At 34.6% G+C, this 23,189-nt stretch overlaps 10 protein-coding genes and 4 pseudogenes across 14 annotated transcripts, besides 4 other annotated features; 2 read left to right on the plus strand and 12 right to left on the minus strand.

Annotated features, from left to right (window-relative positions):
- Window positions 1-3,250: part of a mobile genetic element that runs on past the window's edge.
- On the minus strand, window positions 786-1,319 carry TVAGG3_0091470 (protein of unknown function, DUF4106 family; the record flags this gene model as incomplete). Its single annotated transcript, XM_051222473.1, has 1 exon — window positions 786-1,319. The coding sequence occupies one exon, from the start codon at window positions 1,317-1,319 to the stop codon at window positions 786-788; it is 534 nt and encodes a 177-aa protein (XP_051107459.1).
- Window positions 3,251-3,372: 122 nt separating the features above from the next.
- Window positions 3,373-3,807, minus strand: TVAGG3_0091480 (protein of unknown function, DUF4106 family; the record flags this gene model as incomplete). Its single annotated transcript, XM_051222474.1, has 1 exon — window positions 3,373-3,807. One exon carries the CDS (start codon window positions 3,805-3,807, stop codon window positions 3,373-3,375), a length of 435 nt encoding a protein of 144 aa, XP_051107460.1.
- Window positions 3,808-4,643: 836 nt separating this feature from the next.
- Window positions 4,644-5,117, minus strand: TVAGG3_0091490 (protein of unknown function, DUF4106 family; the record flags this gene model as incomplete). Its single annotated transcript, XM_051222475.1, has 1 exon — window positions 4,644-5,117. A coding segment is annotated over one exon (474 nt), but the record flags the coding sequence as incomplete, so codon positions are not given.
- A 2-nt stretch (window positions 5,118-5,119) lies between these two features.
- On the minus strand, window positions 5,120-5,338 carry TVAGG3_0091500 (protein of unknown function, DUF4106 family; the record flags this gene model as incomplete). The annotated part of the gene is made up of 1 exon (XM_051222476.1): window positions 5,120-5,338. One exon carries the CDS (start codon window positions 5,336-5,338, stop codon window positions 5,120-5,122), a length of 219 nt encoding a protein of 72 aa, XP_051107462.1.
- A 2,472-nt stretch (window positions 5,339-7,810) lies between these two features.
- Window positions 7,811-8,369: a mobile genetic element.
- A 17-nt stretch (window positions 8,370-8,386) lies between these two features.
- Window positions 8,387-8,549: a terminal%2Cinverted (terminal inverted repeat of Maverick-1B transposon ID:TVAGG3_0091520).
- Window positions 8,387-22,977: a mobile genetic element.
- Window positions 8,550-8,870, minus strand: TVAGG3_0091530 (uncharacterized protein; the record flags this gene model as incomplete). Its single annotated transcript, XM_051222477.1, has 1 exon — window positions 8,550-8,870. One exon carries the CDS (start codon window positions 8,868-8,870, stop codon window positions 8,550-8,552), a length of 321 nt encoding a protein of 106 aa, XP_051107463.1.
- Window positions 9,037-9,273, minus strand: TVAGG3_0091540 (uncharacterized protein; the record flags this gene model as incomplete). Its single annotated transcript, XM_001295829.1, has 1 exon — window positions 9,037-9,273. The coding sequence occupies one exon, from the start codon at window positions 9,271-9,273 to the stop codon at window positions 9,037-9,039; it is 237 nt and encodes a 78-aa protein (XP_001295830.1).
- TVAGG3_0091550 (repellent protein 1 family) lies at window positions 9,321-9,722 on the minus strand (the record flags this gene model as incomplete). The annotated part of the gene is made up of 1 exon (XM_051222478.1): window positions 9,321-9,722. The coding sequence occupies one exon, from the start codon at window positions 9,720-9,722 to the stop codon at window positions 9,321-9,323; it is 402 nt and encodes a 133-aa protein (XP_051107464.1).
- Window positions 12,136-12,993, plus strand: TVAGG3_0091560 (uncharacterized protein; the record flags this gene model as incomplete). The annotated part of the gene is made up of 1 exon (XM_001297489.1): window positions 12,136-12,993. The coding sequence occupies one exon, from the start codon at window positions 12,136-12,138 to the stop codon at window positions 12,991-12,993; it is 858 nt and encodes a 285-aa protein (XP_001297490.1).
- On the minus strand, window positions 13,115-16,989 carry TVAGG3_0091570 (annotated as a pseudogene). The gene has a single exon. A coding segment is annotated over exon 1 (3,875 nt).
- On the plus strand, window positions 17,080-17,416 carry TVAGG3_0091580 (uncharacterized protein; the record flags this gene model as incomplete). The annotated part of the gene is made up of 1 exon (XM_051222479.1): window positions 17,080-17,416. A coding segment is annotated over one exon (337 nt), but the record flags the coding sequence as incomplete, so codon positions are not given.
- On the minus strand, window positions 17,845-18,747 carry TVAGG3_0091590 (annotated as a pseudogene). Its single transcript has one exon. A coding segment is annotated over exon 1 (903 nt).
- Window positions 19,628-20,038, minus strand: TVAGG3_0091600 (uncharacterized protein; the record flags this gene model as incomplete). The annotated part of the gene is made up of 1 exon (XM_051222480.1): window positions 19,628-20,038. One exon carries the CDS (start codon window positions 20,036-20,038, stop codon window positions 19,628-19,630), a length of 411 nt encoding a protein of 136 aa, XP_051107466.1.
- TVAGG3_0091610 lies at window positions 20,199-21,058 on the minus strand (annotated as a pseudogene). The gene has a single exon. A coding segment is annotated over exon 1 (860 nt).
- TVAGG3_0091620 lies at window positions 21,318-21,804 on the minus strand (annotated as a pseudogene). Its single transcript has one exon. A coding segment is annotated over exon 1 (487 nt).
- Window positions 22,978-23,189: the final 212 nt, after the last annotated feature.

Genomic DNA, 23,189 nt, shown 5'->3' on the forward strand with positions numbered 1-23,189 from the left:
ATTAGATCTCGAGCGAAATTCTCTCAAATTGGCTGCCAGTTCATAAGAGTGAAACTCTAGCTACGAATTAGAAGCTTGCTTGAGAGACTCTCGCTCGCGTTGGGATCTGCATCAGAACTCGAACGAAAGCCTCTCAAAGTGGTAAGACCTGCTCATTGTTGAGCAGGAGCTGCGTAATGTGTTCGAGTAGAGTGAGGCTCTTCTAAGATCTTCCTTGTGATTGGAAGAAATTAGAAGAGTCTCACTCTACTATTTTGTAATTGTATGCCATGGCCTTTGAGTGACCAGGGCTGCGTAATGTGTTCGAGTAGAGTGAGGCTCTTCTAAGATCTTCCTTGTGATTGGAAGAAATTAGAAGAGTCTCACTCTACTATTTTGTAATTGTATGCCCTGGCCTTTGAGTGACCAGGGCTGCGTAATGAATTCGAGTAGGATTGTACAATAGCTCGGCAAACGCCGAGCAAATTGATATAAACGTACATCCCACAAAAAATGGATTGTCAAAATTTATCCCAAATTTTACAAAACCGCAGCGGTTATGACATCCCAGGGCTAAAAAAATTCGGAAACTCGCATCTCTAATCTAAACTTTCACATGGCGTTTCTTGAAGTTCTCTGTCTAAGAAGTTCAAATATTTTGTAAAGACATAGAACTTTCCTTTGTCTACACGAACAAACAAAACAGGGTCTTTCATATCGTTCAAAAGTGTGTAAAGTCCTTTACATGAAATAAAGTCTATATTATTTTTCTTCAAACATCTTTCAAGAAGTTTTGACATTTTTACTTAGCAAATAAATTTTAATGAAATGTTGTGGTCGTCAAATATTTTTATGACGTCTGGGAAACTATACTTTAAGTTCAACGTTTCACCTCCTTTCATAACGTATATCTTGTCAATGACATTATATGAAACACCACAGCAACTAATGTCGGGTTCTATTTCTTTGATGTTTATATCGTCTGCCTCTGTCAAAAGTTTCAATAGTTCTTTCAAAACTTCATGAGGTGCAATGACATATGAGTTCACTTTTACAGGGTTGTGTTCGACCAAGTTTAACATTATACTTAAAGCCTGACAAATCTTCTCCTGAGTTTGAAGTTTGTCTTTCAGTTGTTGGTAGTCGTTTCGAATATCTGCAACAGAACTTAAGTCTCTGCTAACTTCAGGATATGTTGGTTCTTTTACAGGAACAATTGTTATACCATCTTCGTCTTCGTATGGTTTCCCCACTTCAACATCTCTGTCTTTGACATTGACAACAACACTTTGACTGTTTGTTTGAGTTGGTGAATTTAACTTCACATCTGCCACCGCCATTAAACCTTTTGAAACACTCACGCTTCTATTTTTCGGAAATGACATTTTACTTAGAATAAAAAGATGGACGTATTCGAGTATCTCTTCGAATTGAAGCAGAACAAAGTTTACACACACAAACAATACAAATACATTGACAGAATAGTTCTTTATACAAACAATGGTAAATGTTATAGAATAGCAATATTTGCTGAACCAAAATATTTCCATAAAGCAAAGAAAGTTGGTATAACCGAGATGGTGAAAGTTCTTGACGTTGACAAAAATATAACAACAAAACTTACAGATATTTCTAAAGGTAAGTTTATCTTACAATATTATGTCAAAACTGGCGTACTGTCAATATTTGACGGAGAGAAGTCAGTTCAAGAACAACTTACTGACCTGCTGCCAAAAATCTGCTCGATGGAAGCTGTCGTTATGCCAATCTGAGGAGCCCCAGCAGGTTTCATCGAACGAATCTTCAAAAGAGCATCTTCCGTGAAAAGTGCTATTGGTTTTGTAAACTTCTTTGCTCTCAGTTCATCTGGACCGTCTCTGTCACCAGTATATTGTATTTGCTACAGTACCAACAGTTGAAATACCACCCATAAAGTCTTCTGAGTCAGCAAATGGAATGCCAAGCCAAAAGTTTGAACGGTCTCCATTTGTATATTGAGTTTTTTAACCTCCTGTATGAGTCCATACTTTCACATATGGCATAATAGAACTTTGCATTTCAGGGTTAATGGTCGTTGTGAAGTTGTTGTTAAAGTTCATAGCATCTAATGTCAAGTTGTATGACCTCATATCCTCAACTGTAGAATATTCTTCTCTTGGATAATATTTGCCATCTATGTTTATATGATATTTAATACCGGGGTTGTAGAAACAAGAATAGTCATTTATAGTTCGTCTGAACAGTACAAACATAGTATCTGCATGTTTCATTGCAGTTGTTAAAGCAATATCTGTTCTTGCACCTGGGTCAGCACTTTGGTTTCCAACTTCACCTGCAAAGTCTTTGACAGATATTTGGTGTATAGGGAACATAAGTGGAACTGCAATATATTTGGCAGCTAAAGCATTTGAAATATCTGGGTCCAACATATAGACTGCAAGTCTGCTTTCTATTCTCTTGCATTCAAACTTTTCGCATGTGAACTTAACTGGGTCCCAAGCAGTTCCAGCAGCATTGAAATAATAGTTTACTTCATTGTTGAAGTTTGAGAAACCAAAGTCTAAGTCAACTTTGTCTTTGCAAAAGTCGGCGAATGACGTTTTATTTGTTCCCATTACGTCTGTAAGAGTGAATGGGTCTTGTGTTGGTGCAATGACTAAGTTATTTTTGCTTGGAGTAAGTTCAATAGAAATTTTTCCTGCCCAGTTTGGCAAGTATCTTAAAAACCTGAAGATGAGGAAAGATGACAAAGGAACTCTAAGTTTCAGTTTTACTTAGTGGCAGCAGTTCCATCTGAACCAGAAAGGTTAACATAAACTCCTGGAACGTTAGGGTCAAGTCTTCTTATTTTTTCAATATTTGCATACTGGTCTGTTTGTTCTCTAGCTTGTGTTGTACTGAGTTTCTTTCAAAGCGAACCATTCATGTTTGCCCATGTTACTGTTTGAACTAAGTCAGAGTTAGAAATATATCTTATATCCCATGAAAACTTCTGGAGCATATTGGTATCCGACATAGAAAATTCCATTGCAACCTTTCTTGTCAGACAACTTGTGCAGAAGGTTTTATTTCAATGTCTTGTTCCACGTATAAGAATGAGTTGTCAATAGAAATAATATGAAACCTGTCGCAAGCAATATCTACTGTTGTTGAAGAACCTTCACCAAACTCACCTACATTTCCATAAGAAACAGCAGTTGTATATTCGTAAGTTCCAGGAACTATTTCTGACCTTCTAATGGCATTGTCGCATTCGTTATACCATTCGGAACATTTCCGTTCATGGCATCCAAAACTGTTGGCGTTATATTCTGAGCGGCGTACATTTCATATGGGTAAAAATATAGAATAGTTGGATTTATATATCATAATAGAACCCACTCGGACCAAGCTTTACTTTGTTCTACTCTTCTTCTTTGGTGTCGCTTTTGGTAACTTGCCCTCTGCTTCAAGTTGTTGCATCTTTGCCTCATGTTCACCTAGTATGTTGTAAATTTCCCATGTCCTTTTTGCCTTTGGGCTCTGGTCGCCCAACTCAGGTAACCTATATCCTAGAAAGATTTTGTCATAGTTTGTATTTGAGTCTTCGCGTATTGTTTGCATGACTCTTTCCTGAGTTTCCGGTTCAAGCTCTTCAAACAGAGCTTGTCCATATGGAATAAGCTCGTTTCCAAATATATGTTTTTGTAGCCATTCTGGTTTTCTTTCCATGTTACCAACAATATCTTTTGTGAATGGGAAAGCTTTTACCCAATGTTTCAGTCTTGCGTCATTTATTTCTGTAGTTGGTTTTATTTTGTCAAGGAACATGTTTTTCAATACTAACATTTCATTTGGTACTGTCCATTTGAGTTTTCTTAAATATTCATCCCTTCTCGTTCATTGTCTGCAAAGTAAGTTTTTATGACATTTTGTAAACTTTCGTTTGCAAGGTCATGTACAATAGGTTCTCTTCCTTCTCTCTCCCTAACTTTCTTTCTAAACTCTTCACCAAATATACCATCTCTATGGTTCTGTGTAGTTCTTTGAGATAAATGTTTTAGAACGTCAGGTGTTATATTTCCATCAGCCATGTTCATTCATACTGGTCCAAAATATCTGCATCTTTCATATCTTTCAATGGCATTAAAGCCGCGCTGAAAATACCAGCTACATCTGGTTCACCATTCACTTCCATTGCGTCTACAACTTCTTGGAATTGAGGTTGTAAGTTTATGAACCACCTATCCGGATTAGCTTTATGACCCATCTCATTGTAGTTCCATCGTCTGCAGAAACAAAAGTAGGTTTGTTTCCATATTGGCTAGGTTCTGAATGAACTTTAAACAATGTTTCATTTCTATATGTTTTGTTGAAATTTAACCTTTATTTTCACCGAGTTCATCCAAAGATTGAACGTTATATGCTCGTAAGTAAAAAGGATTGTTGTATTTGTGTACACTTTCTTTCAGTTCTTCCATTCTATGCTGGATATTTTCATCTGATGTTGGAGTCTTTTGTATGTCGGCGAACATTTTTCGATATTCTTCTACTATGTCAGCCGAATTTTTCTTAGACTCTTGGAAAGATTCCATATTCCCCGCATACACTTGTTGAGGGTCAAGATTTTTCGGCTGTTCCAAATCTTCATCTAGTTCTGTGAAGTTAGTTTCCAAAGGAGGGACTTGTTTGTTTCCTTCAGGCTCTTCTAGCTGTTGTTGCTGAACTATTTCTTCCATGTCTGGTTGTATCTGAACTTCTTCCTGTGGAGTTTCTTGTACCTCATCTGCTGGCATTTCATATATTCCGAGACCGTTTTTAACAAGTTCCCTATCTAAGTCATCCGGACTCATAAACCTTTCTTCTTTCGTTCCGTCTCTATTTTTTACGCGTTTCATGAAGAGAGTTGAATTATCGTTTAGCTCTGACAACAAATATCTCGGAGTAAATTCAGTCATGTCATTTGGATGATATGCTATTAAATCATATCCCTTAGCGAGCTTGTATTTTCCAGGTTTGAAATTATATCCCATTTGGTGCTGAACCATAAAGCTAAATAGGTTCGGGTCAGTATTTCCTTCCTTGAACTTTCTAATAGCTTCTTTATATCTGTCACTAAAGTCAAGAGTATCTGGGTAACCATAATTTTCCTTAAGCATTTTTAAGAATTCTTGGTTTCCTTGTTCTCTACTTCTTTTATGTCCTTGCTCTGTTTGTGGTTGTGGTGCTGGATTTTGAACTGTTGGTTGTGGTGCTGGATTTTGAACTGTTGGTTGTGGTGCTGGATTTTGAACTGTTGGTTGTGGTGCAGTGTTTTGAACTGTTGGTTGTTGTGTTGGTTGTTGTGTTGGTTTTGGTGCATGCCTGTGTCTGTGTCCATGTGACGATGTAAATGTTTTAGGTAGTCCTGGTGCAGGTGCTTCTCTTGGAGGGTTTGGTGGTATATAAGTTCCACCAGCTGGCACATATGTTCCATCTGCAGCATAATGTCCTACCTGACTTTTCGTTTTTAAGAAAGCATTTACTAGGTCTGTTTTAGTCTGTTGTAACTATTTTTCTTGACTTTCCACAACAGTTGCTCTAACGGCGTCATAGGCACTTTGAACTGCCTGTCTCGTTGCTGCATCTGTTATTTTCGTCATATTTTGTGCTACTTCTCTTAACTCTTTGTCGAAACCTTCAGACTTCAGTTTCTTTCCAGATGAGAAGTCGTTCACTAGTTTCACCTTACTATGAAGAGCTTCGAAGGCGTTCTTAAAGTCAGCATTCATTAAAGCTTCATTTGAACTGTCTTCATCCGCTTGTATTTTTGTCCTTATTGACCCTATAAGTTGGGCTGCTTTAAGCGTTGGCTTGGGCATCTAACCAGTCATTATTAGCTTTATATATTCTGCGCTTTTCATTGCCTTTTGCATGGCTGCGTCGTTATTTTTACTTTCTTGTGCTAAGTTTTCATACTGTACGGTTTGGTTTTGCAACTGTAAAAGTTTTTCTGCCTTTACATTTGCTTCAACTTCTTTTTATACTCATCGCTATCCATATATGTCTTCAGGGCTTTTGTTTTATTTCTTCATCTTTCAGTACTTTATATTGAGTAGTATGGTTTTTCAAATTTTATAACATCTTGTTCCATTTTTTGCTACTTCTGCTGCTTTTTCTGACACTTTTTTCGCATATTCCTCTGTACTTAGTTTCTTTCAGTTGTTCTTCTTTCTTCTTTTCTCTACGTTTAACTCATTGAGTTTCTTTGTGTGTCTGTCATATTCTAGTTTCTTTTCGTTTTCACTTATTTGTTTCTGTATGTCTATGTTTGACTTTTTGACATCTGTTATTTGATTTTTGAGTGAACTCAAATTCATTTGACTTTGAGGGTTATAAGCTGTTCCGTCTGCAGCTCCACCATAGCCTGCCATTTTCGCTAAAAGTGCCGCTCTTAAACCTCCATCTGTGCACCAATAACTCGGCTTAAAAGCATAGGGTTGCTTGACATTTGTTGCAACATAGTGGGGTCATTCATAATTTGTTGTTGCAACTGTTGTTGTGGTGTTAGTTTTACTATTGGATGTTTCAATGCTCCTTCCTCTTACGTATATTCTTACGTAGCTTACGTGGCATTTTAAGTGAAGTAAAAAACGGTTTTTGACAGATGTTTATATGACACTTTTTGTTCAGCACAAAAAACTACTCGGTCAAAGTGTTGTCAGTTTTGTAAAATAACCGTCCTATCTCCGTGCCTATGACGAAGAAATCATGAAAATTCAAGAGGTGAGAAAAGAGGTGAGAAAACAGGTGAGATCTCACCTCTTCACCTAAACTTTATTTTTGGGTCCTTTACACTCATTACGATGAAGAAGTCTTGACAAAACATTTACGAAGAAGTCTTGACAAAACATTTACGAAGAAATCTTGACAAATTCAAGAGGGTAGAAAAGAGGTTAGAAAAGAGGTTAGATCTAACCTTCTACCCTAAACATTATTTTTGGTCATTTACACTCATTACGATGAAGTCTTGACAAAACATTTACGTTCATGTTTGACAAAACATTTACGAAGAAGTCTTGACAAAACATTTACGAAGAAGTCTTGACAAAACATTTACGAAGAAGTCTTGACAAAACATTTACGAAGAAGTCTTGACAAAACATGAAAACATATATAATTTGTGAAAAGCGACACATTATATATAATGTTTTCGACCCAGAAGACTAACAATTTTCCGAATAAAAAACTTCATTTATATTAAACATCATCAGGGCTAGAAGGCACGAAGTGCCTGGAAGCCCCACTACCTTTTTTTTTTTTTTTAATTCTAAGTAGATTTTGTAAAAAATCAAGAAAGAAAAATTTTAACGTGCTTTATTTTTTCTTTTTTATAATAATACATATTATTATATAATTAACATATTCATAATGTTTCACACTTTCAAAAATATAATCCTCCTCCTCTCAAATAAACGTACATACGGGTGGCCTCTTTTTTCAAAAAATTAAAATTTGAAATTTTGGCTCAAATATTAGAGATTTTTTCAACCTTCAACGATATATGTTGTCTATATCAGACCTCCTTTCTTTTTGATACTTAACATTGTTCCTAAATCTTAGCCGTTAAGGCTGTTCTGAAAATATTTTTTTTCGAAAAAATTCGAAAAAATTCTTAAAATTCAAAATCCCTTAATTCCTGAGGATTTTTGAAAAAAGTTTTTACATGAACATGTGTATATTATATGAAGTATATTGATAAGGTAAAAATCAAATTTTATTGCATATTCATCGAGAAAATAAACTAACGAATCCCTCAAAATTGAGAGGGTAATCCTCCTCCTCTCAAATAAACATACATACAGGTGCACCCTTAAATAATATATTATTTTTTAGTCATAAGAATAAAAATATAGTAGTTATAAAAGGAATTAGACTTCATATATCAATTCTTTTTCTCTGTAAATGTGGAACGTTTGCTTTTCGATCTCTTTCGATGAACTTGAAAATATAAGTTATTATCGCTGAGAATCCTTTCCGAAATAGGAGCTTTACGTTTAGGAGGATTGTCGGATGAATTTTGTTTTTTATTGTTTGATTTTGTTGTTATGGAAGATTTTTTCTTATTTTTTTCAGAATTTTGCTTGCTATTAACTGAAACTTGTTTTGACGGCCCAACAATAGCATTTGTAGTAGGAAGAATTCCCAATAACGAGCGCATTTTCGATAATTGTTTTTCAATATGATCAAGAAGGTCCAGCTTATGTTCTAGATTACTAGACATTTGATTTGTAGAAGGATGGTTTTGATTTTCTGGTTCTAAATCTGTAGAGTCTGCAATATTTGAATTTTCGGAGCGAATTGGAGCATCTGAACCTTGATTTGTATCGGCTTGCTCAAAATTAGTTTGAATTGGAGTGGATGAATTAAAAGTTAGTATGGTTATCTCGTGTACGGTGGCACTGCATTCCTCCGTACGCAATACTTGTGAATTTGACACTTTACAAAACCGTTAACATATATTTTACAACACAAACGACAACACCAACTTAACCTTAAATATTTATAAAGCCGCCAACCACTTCACCTTACTACTGTAAAAATAAGCGTTCTCACTTACAAAAGTATTGCAACTCCTCCCATTGCTGTGCTTCACATAACAGCTCATAATCTTCTGACTCACTTTCTTCTTCATATAGGTCAAAGTCACTGTCAAAATAAATGTTAGTAAGTTTTGACAAAGCTAATGAAACACGTTTACCGTTTGTATCGTATGCTTGTATAAACTTTCCATTCTTCATTCCTTCATAAACGCTCAAACTAACTTTACCCTTTCTCCCTCGTATCTGATAGAATGTATTTTCACGAGGAACGAAGAACAAATTCTTGAACTCATGACCGTTGTAGTTTGTTATCTCAATAGTTTTCGTCATTTACATCCAAATAAAAATTTTCAGTAAAAATAAAAAATAAACTTAAAAATAAATGATATCACCACTCCCACACGTATGAAAACATAGCGCAAAAATAAATTTAGGTGAAGCGGTGAGATTTCACCTGTTTTTTCACCTCTTTTTTCACCCTGTTGAATTCATTGTTTTATAACTCTCTTCCTTTCTCCAACTCTTCTAACTTCTTCCTAAGTTCAGCAATGTTGTCCTCATGAAGTTTAATCTTTCTCAAAATTCCTTCTTTATCTAATGGTTGCTTTATCTTTCTAAACTGAACTCTACCATCCTTCATAGTATGAATGTAAAAACCTTCTGGAATAGTTCCTGATTTAATGTATTCTACCAAAAACTTTTGTTTCATTGCTTCAGTGACTTTATTTGTCATTTCAATCAAATAAAAATTTTAATATTAAATAAAAATAACGTTATTTTTCAGTAAGGAAACGCAGGAGTTTTACGATTTATTTGAGGAGTAGGTTCTGGTTTAAATGTTGGAGTCGGTTTAGGAGTTGACTTTTGAACAGGAGTTTGTACTTCCATAGGTTCAGGAGTCATTGAAGGTTTTGCTTGTGAAGGTGTCGGAGTTTGTTTAACTTCAGCTACTTCAGTATTATTTACAACATTTGCTTTATTTCTTTTCAACATCATTACTGCTCCTGCTGTAGCTAGCAAACCTAGTGGGAGACCATATTTTATATAAGGACTTGACCAAATGCTATTTTTGACAGGAGCTGGTGGAACACCTAACCTTGGTGAGACTGCTCTTTGCCATTGTGCAGCTCGTAAGAAATATTCAATAGGTGCTCCATAATCGTTTGGTAAAGTTTGTTTCATAGATGTGAAGGTTCGCGAGAACTTGATGAAGAATCATTTATAAGCTTTAAAAATAACGTTCATCCTTTATTCCTCACTGTCGTCAGTTGCTAAGTTATAGTCATCTAATCTTATTATGGGGATGCCATTAGCACGCACACTGAATGGCAAGAGCAACAATCCCTCATAAATCCAATAAGTGGCTTTGGTACGTTTTCAGTTGCTAGTTTCAATAGGTCCTTTAACAGACAATTTGTATGTTATTGGAGGTAGATGTTTGACCTTGCTGGAAGCAAAAGTCCACTTCTGTTGGAAAACCACATAAGAATGTGTGTTGTCATAGCTTCCCATTTATGTTCCACACTACATCATCACCAATGACCTCATCATCTTCATTAAAATCCTCATATCATTGTTTGTATTGCAAGCGTTCGCAACCATATTCATAAAATACAGGTCCATATGATTTTTCAGGTTCTGCAGGCATATTTCCATAAGCTCCCATGGAAAGCTGAAGATATTTAAACTTAGGGTTCTCAAAATTAACATAATAGTTGTCTTTCTTTCTAAATAGTGCCCAAAACTTTTAACATTAATAGGCGTATAAGCTGCTGTAAATGTTGCACTTGAACTATCTGTATTTTTGAGAATGAACCGTCCATAGGAATCCAAATCCATAACTTTAACAGGAAAACATAAAGCCTCGTTTGTATAATGTTCTACAAGTTCTGTATAAATGTTAGGGTCTAAAGAGAATGACTTTGGATGAATGAAACATTCATTAAAATCCATCTTTGTTCGAAATAGTTGCTGGGTTACAGTTGTAATAGTAACTGTTCCACTAGCTTCTACTGCCTTCGTTATCATAGTGAATGGTTCATTCCATGGAACAAATTTATTTGTCGGTGGATTTGAATCTGAAGCAAATGCAACTTTAAGAGTTGGATTGAAAGCAATGATATCATTTACAGATATAGATGTGCATTGTAAGGCGTCGCTACTGAACTTTACTTTAAGCTGAATGTTTCCTGCAAAAGCTGGAATAAATCTTATAGCTTCTAATGGTAAAAAACTTTCTAACAGGAATTCTTAAACGAAGCTTAAAATCAAATGATTTTCCTGCTGTAATTGGACCACTAACAATTTGTCCTGTTCTGCATGTTCCCGAATGACTCCATACATCTTCATGTCGAGTCTTTGAGAAAACATCTACTTCTTTATTTGTTCGGTAGTTTGTGAGTTTGAAGTTATATATGCTTCTCTTGCGTTGTCTTGAGAATATACGATACGACCATTTGCAAGGATTTGATATCCAGCAACTGCATAGAAAGCGTCATCGAAACCAATCCAAAATCCTGGTGGGTTTGTTTTATTGGAACCTGAACCAATTTCTTTATCTACAATAAATTGACCTTCCATTTTATACGTAATGAATGTATTGTAAAGGTCCAACATATTTTCACCAGGAGGTGAGAGATTGAATGTTACCCATGTGTTATCTTTAGCAGTTCCAGGTTGTGATGGAATCTTTGCGTCAGAATATTTCTATTAGTGTCACCAATTTGAACTGCATTGTCTATGATATCGAAATATGAGCGAATCTGATGAATATGCTCTGCTGGAGTAAATTCGTTTAACTGTTCGTTCTGCATGTATTTACTTCGGATAAAAATATCTATTTACTTCATTATTCTCACTCTTCTTCTTGGCATTCGTGGTGGAAGTTGTTTCTTGACATTTTCAATGAACTGTACATTCTCTTTTGTCTCAACTTCTTTCACTGGCGGGTCAGGATTCTTTGACTCGGTTTGTTTTTCAATGAAATTCACGAACTTTGCAATAAGCTCTTGGTTCGTTATTGAAAGTACATCTGGCTTCTTTTCTTCTGGTTCTATTGACTTTTCAGTTTGAATAGAAGGCTTAACGTGGACTTCATCCTTGCCATGCACCTTAATGTTGTCGCTTTCTGCATTCGCTAATGGAACCTTTCTTTTTCTTACGTATATTTTACCATCTTTACTCTGACTTACGTAATAGAAAGGATGTTGTATTCCTCTTGCGTCATTTAATATAATAGACTCTCGCTCTGATTTTGACAAGCTCATTTTACACCGGTTAAAGTTTTAATTTTGTTTTTTATCTGCAGTCAAATGACTCAGACAAGCCCTACGGACAAGACCAAGGGGTCATAGATGTTGAAGCATTGAAGAAAGAAATTCGTGAGCAAATTTTATCCGAACTGAAGGAACAAAAACAAGAACAAAAGCCAGAGAGACCAAAGAGAAAACTTAGTGAAAAACAACTTGCTGCATTAGCTGCTGGAAGACAAAAGAACCCACGTTTGCTGGCGAAGAAAGCTAGAGAAGAAGCTGAAGCAAAAGCTAAAGAAGCTGAAGCAAAGAAAGAGTAAATGGTTTATTTTTATCCGAATTAAATGTATAGACAAATACCTTTAACTATTGCGTTCAGTAGTGAAAACCCTGACGTCAAAATAAAGGGGAACAGAGTAACGTTTAAGTTTCCAACAGACTGGATTGTGAACATAAATGAAGAGAAGTACATTGGCATAACATCTATGTATATAACACGTGCTTTCAGAAAGGTTGACTTTATACTTCAAGTCGAGATAGAAAATGACGAACAGTCTTTAAGCGCCCAAAACATTCACATATACAAATACTTTAAAGACGATACAACATTGTTGCAATGTATGATTTCATTTAATGAGATGTTCGAGAAAAAGTTCAACATTGAAGTACAAACTTTACAGCCTTTACGTGAGTTTCTTGCACAACTGAAAGAAGAAGGTAGTCAGCCACAACTTATAGACTTTCATTATGAATTTAATGAAAATGAAGATGGAACACATGACTGTCAGTTTGTTATATATTCACCATTCAATGAAGTAGCTAAAAAGAAAGAAAATCCATTACGTATAAGATTTCAAATCTCTGAACCCAATGAAGACTTCAAGAATGTTTTCAATTATGATGCAATGCTTCCGAGGAAAAATGAATTTTCAAAGATTGTAACACCTGGCATTTGGGATAGAAAGCAAGCTATATTATATTCAAACTTAAGTAAGGGAGTTGAAAATGAGTTCATTGGTCATACAAGAACTTCACCACTTCCTAACCCTAAATACTATAAATTAACTGGCTTCAATCGTGAGTTTTGGATAGACATGTTCTCCACTCATGACCATAACTGCCCAGTGTTCTTACCTCCAGACCATAAGGACTGTCTCTACATTGAAGCACAACTCTTAAACTCTACCATCGCAGTATTGTAAAATCTACGCTAGCTTTATTTTTATCACGAATGACCTCATTTCTGACAAAAATAAATGACCTCATTGCTGACCTCATTGCTGACCTCATTGCTGACCTCATTGCTGACAAAAATAAATGACCTCAGAACTTCAACTTACGAATAAAGCTTGTTTTAGTCGTTATTGAGAAGTTAAACTTTTCAGCAAAGCAAGGTTGACATGACTTACATAAGTCAAATCCAATCTCTTGACAATCATGAAGTGCTTTGTAAAGTTTCATTAAACTGAACTCAGAGTCTTTGTCATATGTTCCAACAGGTATGTGAATGTTCTTATCTTCATTGTAATAGCATTGTATAGCTTCAGGAAACATTTCATTAGCTGTTAAAGCAAGGACGTCTTGTTGACACCTTTGCAACGTGCATGGAATGCAACTTCATTTAAATCATTCGTGAGTAAGTCTATGTAAGTCTTCTTTCCACAAAATATTGACTTGTATGCTAAACTTTTGTTTTCCAGGTGTTATTCTGCGAAGTCAGAATGGAAATGACCAAAGGTTCTTTCCTATAAGTTCGCGACCGTATCTCTTCTTAAACTCTGCTGCAAGCTTTGGTATGTCTTCATTGAAAATATGCATGCTATCACAGTCCTGGTAAAATATTTGAAGTCCCATGTCCTCAGCAGTTACAGAATACTCACACATTATTCTCTTCGACATAGACAGAATGTTAACACCAAGTGGACAGAAGTTAAAGTGTCTGCAAATACTTTTCGTTAGCTTGAAAATAGTTTTATCTGAACCATCCAAACTTTCGAACTTCACTATATGGTTGTAGTTTCTGATGGCATATCTTATAGCATCTTTGTCATTTACTATGGTTATTTTTGACTCAATAGGAGATAGAATAGTTTTGCCATAAAACTGTTCAGAATGACTTTATATTTTCTTGCAAAGGATTTCCTTCTTTCTTATACTTTAACCTTAACTCAAACAACTTCCTTACTTCATCTCTTATTCTAATATCTCTGTTTCCATCGTAATAGTATCCTTGCAACACTTCACATTTGACACCTTGATATTTTATGAGGTCTTGTAATGTTATATGGTCAACATACATTAAACAGCAAGTGTTTGAACTTCTGGAACATTAAGTTCTGGATTTAGTTCAGGGTCACAAAACTATTAAAGGAAAGTGTCTATGTATTCCAATCTCTGTTATCTTAATGAGAACAAAGAAGCCAGACATAAACTTTTCACCAATGGGTTCCTTTTGGTCGTCATCGAATAAATGTCTCATGAGATACTCTGTGCTTAACATTTCTTTCTTCATAACCTTTGGAATACCTTCTAAAGTATAAAGTCTTGCTATAGCTGATGGATATAATGAAACAGCGTCGAAATCAGCAATGAGTTTCTTTTCGCTCTTTTGTTTAATGTTATCTGACAACATACATCTTCCACCTTGAATACAGCGTGAAATAAATTCTCTTGGTTTATTTGAGAGGTCATATAAATTTCCATTCGGGAAGTACACTCTGTTCTCAAACAATTTGTTAGCAATAGAACAAATACTAACGTAGTCATATACGTTTAAATCAAATTCTTTCAATATGTCATTGCGGAACTTAACAAAACCTTCTCTTAAAATTCTTACATCTTGTTTGCAATAAAATGTGCTATATTTTTCTAAATCGAAATGGTTTTCATCTATTCTGCAACCTTTGATGGAATCTATGTTTTTCATGAATGTATCTGCATCCCGGATAAACTTACATGCTTCAGAAATGACACCAGTTCTGTTGTCATTTGCTAACAAAACACTGCTGTAGTAGTTGTATGGAAATACTTCTTTCGGTCCTGTTTGTAAGTTAAACATAGCAGGAATAGTTTAAGCTTCTTATTTATAACACTGTAAGAGTCTTTTTAAAATAATTGCCCTTCCTTTATATAAGCCAGTTATTTGCATTGTTCGTGAACCTTAATGATGGGAGTTCTTTCACTTGTCATGTGTCTTAAGATGAAGTTTATATCATAACTGAGGTTATGGAAATATATTAAACTCTTGTCAGGAAGTCGTTCCAAAAATTCTGTTGCACAGTTCTGACCCCAAATGCTTTCACTCACTGAACCATCTTCACTGTCGTAACATATGTTAAAAGCTTTATGAAAGCCGTCTGTGCTGCACTCAAAGTCAGCAAAGAAAACGTCTCAGGAATGAACTTGCACTTATTTTTATTTACTTCTTTGACTCGGCTTTCTTCTTCAGTTGTACACAATACTTTGGAGCATATGTCAAATCTTTAAATGGTGCAAGGTTCTGTTTATATAAGTCAGTCGTATATGTGAAAAGTTCTCCATAAGAAATAGGTTCGAAATATTTGCACTCCCACAATGTTTTCATAACATCCCATAGCGGTGTAGTTCTATCATAACGAACTACATATTTGTTCTCTCTCTTTGTATATATTTTCATCTGTTTTTCAATGTTCATTCCACCACAAGCTTTGAGAATTTCTATATAGTTGCGAATGAAATATGTTGTCATTGGTAATCTTTCGTTTAGCATGTAGTGGTCTTCAACAAGAAGTAAGTCAATAGTTCGAACAGTTTCACATTCTTTTGGTATGTATCTCTTTATTTCATTATGTCTTGAGTCATTGAAGTAACCAATGGTAACATTAAATGCTATACCTGTTGCGTCAGAAATTTCTTGTACTTTACTTTGAGGAAAGTCTCTAACACGAATGACTTCTCTCATGTGGTCAATAGTTTCTTCATCTACTCCAGCCTGAATGCAAGCATAAACGAAACAATTGTCTTCTGTCATAAGTGTTGCAGTTCTTTTGTTCAGTTCATTGAAGATTTGGTAGCGTTCAAGATTTATAGGTAATGTGCAAAGATACTTCCAGAACTGACCGCTTCTCTTCTTATAAAACTTCTTTTCACCATTATCTTTCCAAAAGCTTTCTATAAGTGCTGGGTTTCCTGTTTGCTTAAGAGCTTCCAAAATGGCTTTCTGGTCATTTGTCAGTGTGCTTTCATCTCTATATGGTCTCTTTTTTGGTTTGCCTTTCTTTACATCTGACATCGTTAAGCCTTCATATTCTGTTAAATCATACATCTTTATTTCGGTAAGATTCTTTATGTTTGTCAAGAAGAAGTCATAGTGCATTTCAACAATACCTGCAGCATTTGCTTCTATCTCTGATATAAAGTTCTCCTTCAAGAGCTGATGTAGTAATGTTCCAATATTATTGAGGTTTAACGTAGAACATTCATACTTTCCACCAAGTTTATAACATACCATCCATCTTTTGTGAGTTTATTTTAATTTCTCTAAGAGTCTCATGAAAACCTTACCGAAATGTTTGTGTAAGTAGTCTCTGTTTGGTTCATCTAAAGCTTCGATGTTAAAGTCAATGAGTCTATTGCCTGACTTCACATTTCTCTTCCTATTCTCTTCATCTTTCTTTAACCATCTCTCACCTTCTTTTGGTTTGTCGTCAATGGAACGAATGACATCGTTAGCTTTGCGAACTTGTTCTATAGCGCTCTTAAACATCTCTCTTCTCTGTTGTTTCAGTGTGTCGTCTCTTCTTCTGTTTCACCAACGTTTGCATTTGTTATGTCAAACATCTCTTGACGAACGTCATGTGAAAGAGCTTTACGAGTATGACCAACGTTTGCATTTGTTATGTCAAACATCTCTTGACGAACATCATGTGAAAGAGCTTTACGAGTATGACCAACGTTGCATTTGTTATGTCAAACATCTCACTTACTTCATGAGGTATTGAACGTCTATGATATAAGTCAATAGCAACGTCATTTAAAGGAAAAGTTTTGTTATTAATGTAATCATGAATTCTATCATAACTTATTGCACCATTATAGTCTTTAATGAAGTCAGCGAGTGCTTTTTTGTTTGTTGCGTAATGCTTTGCAACATCTATGTTAGCTTCTGTAAGAAGTTGTTTTATTTCCGAGTGTTCTAACTTAGACAACTTCCGATACATCTTTAGTAGGAAATAAAAAAAATATTTTTGAAAAAATTAGATTAGATTTTTTTTAAGTTATTTTTCAAAATAATTTAATATTTTTATTTAATGAAACACATGCAAGATTGCAAGTTCTTTTCATACAATGCTCTCGCTAATGCCATCAAGAATGAGTTCAATAATGCTTCAAACGTTAATGTTATCTTTAACAAGAAGTTTGTGAAAGAATCTAAGTTTGGTCAGTATGTCAGACCATTAGCTATCGTCATTGACCGCAAACGTTATACTTCACAAGAGTTAGCAGTAGTTTTGAAACAAAAGAGTTTCTTCGTGAATGTCAAAGATACTCATTATACTGTCATAAAGAACTCTAACATTGACTTCTTCAGTATTGCTATGAATCTTTCCGAACAGAAAGAATATAAGAAGGGTGAAACAAATGTGAAATATTATCCTTCATCTCTGAAGACAATAACGAACAAAGATGTTATACAGAAATTCTTACCAAAGGTTGAAGAAGCTTCAATTGACATTGACGAAGGAAGTGAAATGGTTGAAGAAATTGACCCTGAAGCTATTTAAGCAAAAATATATTTTTGGTTAGTCTTCATATGGATATTTTACAACAATTCCCCAATGTATAAACTTTTCATACGCTTTTTCATAAGCTTTATATACCTTCAGAAATTTTGCATAATCTTTAGAAGCATTTAGATATTGTTTAAATGCTTTGTATGTCTTCATAAATTTTGCATAATCTTTTACATGCTGTTCGTTCTCCTCTTCTGTCATGAGTTCCGAATATTCTAAATTCATGTTCTTTCATATGAGATAAAATTTTATAAAAAAAAATAAAATTAGCTTAGATTTTCATTCTTCCTCTTTGAAGTTATCGAAATACTTGTTATTTTTTCCTTTAACAGGTAATGTTAAGTCTTCTTTGAATGTAAGTATTGTAAACCTTTGATGTCATAGTGTGTTTGAGGAAGAGTATTTTTGACAATTTCCTTTATTTGCTCATTCGGTGTCATTGAAATCGGTAAGTTTTCACGATAGAACCAGTTTCTGTCAGATTTGTAAATCTTAGCAAGGTCATAAAAGCTTTTGTTGTTTCTTCTGACTAAATGCAACATAACCATATCTTGTCTTCTTCATTTTCCATCTCTTCAGTATATCATATACTTATAACTCTTTTCCTTTCCTTTTGGTACTGAACGCGGTATTCTTTTCTGTATGCTTTTGTCTTTGGATTCAATGACTTCATCTTTTGCTTGAAGTTTCTTTTCCATCTGTTCACGTTCTTGTCTGTGAATTTCGTCAAGAAGTTTACAAACATACCAAGCATAACGAGGCGAAGCCCACATTGCAACAGCATTTACAAGAAGTCTATGTACATAATATCCTCTTAAATTTATTGGCAAATTTTTACGATTTTCATGTGTTTTATGCATGGCCGATAAAAGTCGGTCTAGAGAAATTTCACTGTTTTCATGAGTTTTAGGCGACCCTGAAGGAAGTCGTCTCGCTGTTCTTCACTGTTTTCAGAAAAAAGTATGTCTCGCTGTGCTTCGCTCAAAAGTTCTTGTGTGCTTTGGTTTTTGAACCAATCGTCTGCGTGTTTAGTGTCTGGAGCAAAACATGCTGTCAAAATACTTTGCATTTGGTACATATCGTCTTTGACTGAACGAATGAGACGGAGTTGTTTACTGTATGTACTCGTATTCTTCATTTATGCTTCATGAACGATAGCAGTTGTTGTGTCTCTGATGTTGTCATTACTGTCTTTACATACAAAATAAAAAATAAATAAAAATAAAATTAGCGTTATTTTTTCTGAGATAAACACTATTTCTTCACAACATTAAATTTTATCCTGTATGAAATGACTTTAAAAAATTATTGACTGACTTCGAATACTATCTCATTGACGCACTGACAGACCCTCAAAACTGTGTTGAAAGTTCTTTAAGCTTTAAGATTGAAGGTACGACGCATTTTGTCTTCACTTACGTATTGAAAGAATATGACCGTTATCATAACGAAGTGAATCAAACACTAATAAAATTTGTAGATAAAAAATTGGTTAACAATGAATATTTTAAACGTGAAGACCCAAACACTGCTGGAGATGATGAAGAATACAGACAAGCTATTGAAAAAAATAACGCAAGATTAGATGCAATAGAAAAGAATTTTAATGAATGTCTTACAAACACGTATGAATATCTTATGCGGTGGGAAGCTAGATGGAAATAAATTTACGTCAAATATGCAATTTATAAAATCTTATGTCGACAGGCTACGTAGCACAGTGGTCTAAGGTGGTGTTATGGAGGGGTCAGAGTCTGTGGTTCGAACCGCGACAGCGCCGTATTTTCTTATTTTCTTTGTTTGTCTTGTTTGTCGTGAATAAAAAGTGTCATAAAAGTGCTCTATCTTCCACGGGAATAAATAAAAAATTACTTTATTTCTTTATTTCTTCTTTATTTCTTTTTTCCCGTGGAAGAAGGGTTTTGCTGTTTTTTCTCAGCCGAAATCAATGATTTTTCATTTTTGGAATCCTTAGCGAATGAGGAATCTTTTCTCTCGTGGAAGCTTTGAACAAAAATATAATTTAGGTGAAGAGGTGAGATCTCACCTGTTTTCACCTAATTTTTCACCCCTTGAACTTTTTATAACATTCGGTCATAACTTCATCAATTTCATTTAAATCACGATTTAAAAACTCATTGACTTCATCTTCAACCGTGTCATCTTGTAATAAGAATATTTTCTTTAGTTTCATGTCAACATCCCGAACAGCACAAAGGATAAAATCATATTCATTTCTTCCGTTAAACATACTTTTTCTTTCTCGTTCATCGTTAAATAAATTATTGAAAATATAAACAGCGGTGTAAAAGTTATGTACTGTGTTAAATGTTGAAGCTTCACCTATTTTAGATTTTAGGATTCTTTTAGTAAGTAAATTGTTATCGTTCTTTCTCTTTTCCTTATCGTTCATGTCGAATCTGTCGAACCACATATCCTGTATTTCATCGAATTTACGAACTATAGAATCCGTCATTTCCCTGGTTAATGAGGGTAATCATTATTAATTTTTTCATATAATTTGTCCATATGATTTTCATCGACGTTTCCGGAAAGCATTTAATTAAAGCAAAAATATAATTTAGGTGAAGAGGTGAGATCTCACCTGTTTTTCACCTTTTTTCACCCCAGTTTTTTCACAAGCGTTTTACATGAATTGTACGATGTATATTTGAAATCCTAAACAATTTCGTAGCTTCTATTTCTTCTGTCAGTATGTCAAAAGTTTTAACAATACCGAAGGTTTCTATACTTCTTCTTGACGTCAGATAGAAGGAAATCTTCTGCTGTTGGATAGTTTTTGTTCAGAAATTCTAACATGTTCATTTTATCTTCTGCTGGCTTTTCTGCTTCTTTCTTTAAGTCTGCATAGTCGTTTCTCATTCTTTCTATCTCTTTGACTGAGTAGTTATATTTCCTAATTGCTGCCTTACATTTTGAACATTGCGGGTTCATTTTTGCGTTATACATTGAAATAAAACCAGCTAAAACAACTAAGGCGTCAATTGCTCTCTTCATCTCAAACATAGCGGGTCTTATTTGTTCGTTCCATACTTTGCCTCTTCTATCTTTATCTCTTATTCCCAAACACATTTTGCAACTAATGAAACAAAGTTCGTAGTCTTAAACTCCTCAGATTTATATATGTCAGAAATGTTTTTATATACCATGTCGCAATCTTTGTCCATAACCTTATGGTTGCAATGAAAACCAAGGAATTCATAATTTACTTTACGTATGAACTTCTTTATTTCTACTGAGTCAGTTGGTTTCACTTCAATTTCGTCGAATTCAGGAATAGTGAGTTTTTGTTGTTGGATTTCAGGCAATTTGGGTAAATGGTCAATAATGTCCTGCATTTCATAAAGATATTCTTCATTTTCTTCATCTTTCGCACTACAGTCTAAATTACTTGTTAAAAGTTCTTGCTTTATCTTCTGGATTTTGTTTCAAAAGTATATGAAGAAGGAATGAAGTTTTTCATCTCTACTAACATTGACGTAGGATTCATGACTAACGAGTTTGGTGCTGTTGTTGTGGACAGAGTCCGCCGTTCGCGCTTGAATTGTTGTTGTGCCGATTGTTGAAATCATATCTTTTATACAAAATAAAAAAATAAAAAAAATAAAACTAACTTTATTTTTTCTATCTTAAGGAAATTCATGAAAATTCACGAGGGTGAAAAAAAAAGTGAGATCTCACCTCTTCACCTAAATTATATTTTTTGGTGAATTCAATAAAAATAAATGGTTCATTTACTCACAATATTTTTTACAAAACGACCCCAAACTTTTAACTTCTTTTCTGCAGCTTCAAATGCTATCTTAGCGAGTTCATATTCTCTAAATTCTCTCTTTAAATCTTCTTGTTCCCATTGGTCTAGTTCGTATGGAGAATCTCTATAACCATAATATATCTCACGTTCATGTTCTAATTGTTTTTCACACATTTTTCCAACTTCTTCTTCGAACAAAGGTTTAGCATTCTCCACTGTATCTTCGAGTTCTTCTTCATCTAACTTCTCATGAACTTTCTTGTCTATGGAGTCCATAATATCTTTGACATAAAATGCATACTTTACAGAGCACCATTCAGCAACAAAATGAACGAGGTCAGCATGTATGTAAATACCTTTGAATTCATTCATAACGCCCTTAGTAAGCTCATAAAATGCTTGTTTTGAGGTTGAGCCACTTTTGCTCGACCGTATTCTTTCAACCAAAACTCAAGAATTTCCTGCATTTTAGCACTATTGAGAAATCTGTTTAAATGGTTTAACTTTCCTGCTTCTCTTGCCATCTTTGTTGCATTAATGTAACCATCCTTGTCTCTACGTAAGACTTCAATACCGTTATAATGCCTTTTGTGAATGTTTCACCATTAGATTTGTTCGTGAATGTTTTTGCTTCGACTGACATTTCTGTCTTACATACAAAATAAAAAAAATAAAATAAAAATAAAACTAACTTATTTTTTCTATCTTAAGGAAATTCATGAAAATCACGGGGTGAAAAAAAGGTGAAAAAACAGGTGAGATCTCACCTCTTCACCTAAATATTATTTTTGTCTGATTTACATCTAATGAAAAAGTTTAGAAGAATTTCTTATTCTTTCTGGCATATTTTTGTCTTTCCAGTACTCCCGCTCTAATGCCCAGAGTGTTGGCTTCGACTCTCTCAAGTTCTTAGATGGTATAACATCTTCAACACCTCCTTCATATATACTTTTATAAGTGTCATCGTTTGTGTTATAGCCAGTATTTCAATAACCACTCCTCGCTTTGCTTCGTCAATGGTTTCAGCAAGTTTCCATTACTACTTTCGACTAATTTAGACGAGATAAAACGCAATAGAGTCGTCGCAGCTTTATAAGATATCCATTACCTTGCGTAGAGTCTACGATATAATAATTTCGACTTAACCTTAAACGTTTCTTTTGTCAACGGTTTGTCGTCAAGAACTACACGAACTTTGTACCAGGAATGAGGGTAAATTGTGTTGAATTTCTGATATTTTGTGTTTGGCTTCGTTTCTTTTGTATATACTTTTCTTCTGTGTGTTGTGTCATTGAATTTGGTGTATGTCCTGTTGTAGAATGTGTTGAGGAATATATACTTCGAGAAAATGTTTCATTGTTTCTTCGGTAAGTCTCGCTCTTGGTTTAAATCTCTGAGAGTCCTTATGAAGCGGTTTATGATGCCGAGTAATGTTATGGTTATGCTTCAGTAGTGTAGTGAGTTATGTTATGCTTAATGAGAAATTCTGTGATTTCATTGCTGAGGTATGCACTGTCTTGGTCTGATGTTAAAGTACTTGGGTTATGTTCTGCTACAAACTTTTGTAAAACTCTTAACACTTCACGAGTCCTTTATTTTATTGGATATGCATATGCTTTACGAGTGTTAACATTTATGAAGTGAGGAATGGTTTATGTCCTCCTTTTCTGCTTTGAATGAGAGTGTCAAATTGGTATGCGTCAGGAGTGTTGGAGTAAATTGGTAAAAAGTAGTCGTAAGGGTTATTTTTGTTTGATGTACAACATTTTTGTCAAAACTTTTTAACTTCAGCTCTGTTAGTAAATCCCCAACTCTTGCAGCTTCATTGAACTTCTTAAATGACCTCCATGGA

This window comes from Trichomonas vaginalis, chromosome IV, assembly GCF_026262505.1.
Source record: "Trichomonas vaginalis G3 chromosome IV, whole genome shotgun sequence".
Lineage (NCBI taxonomy): Eukaryota > Parabasalia > Trichomonadida > Trichomonadidae > Trichomonas > Trichomonas vaginalis.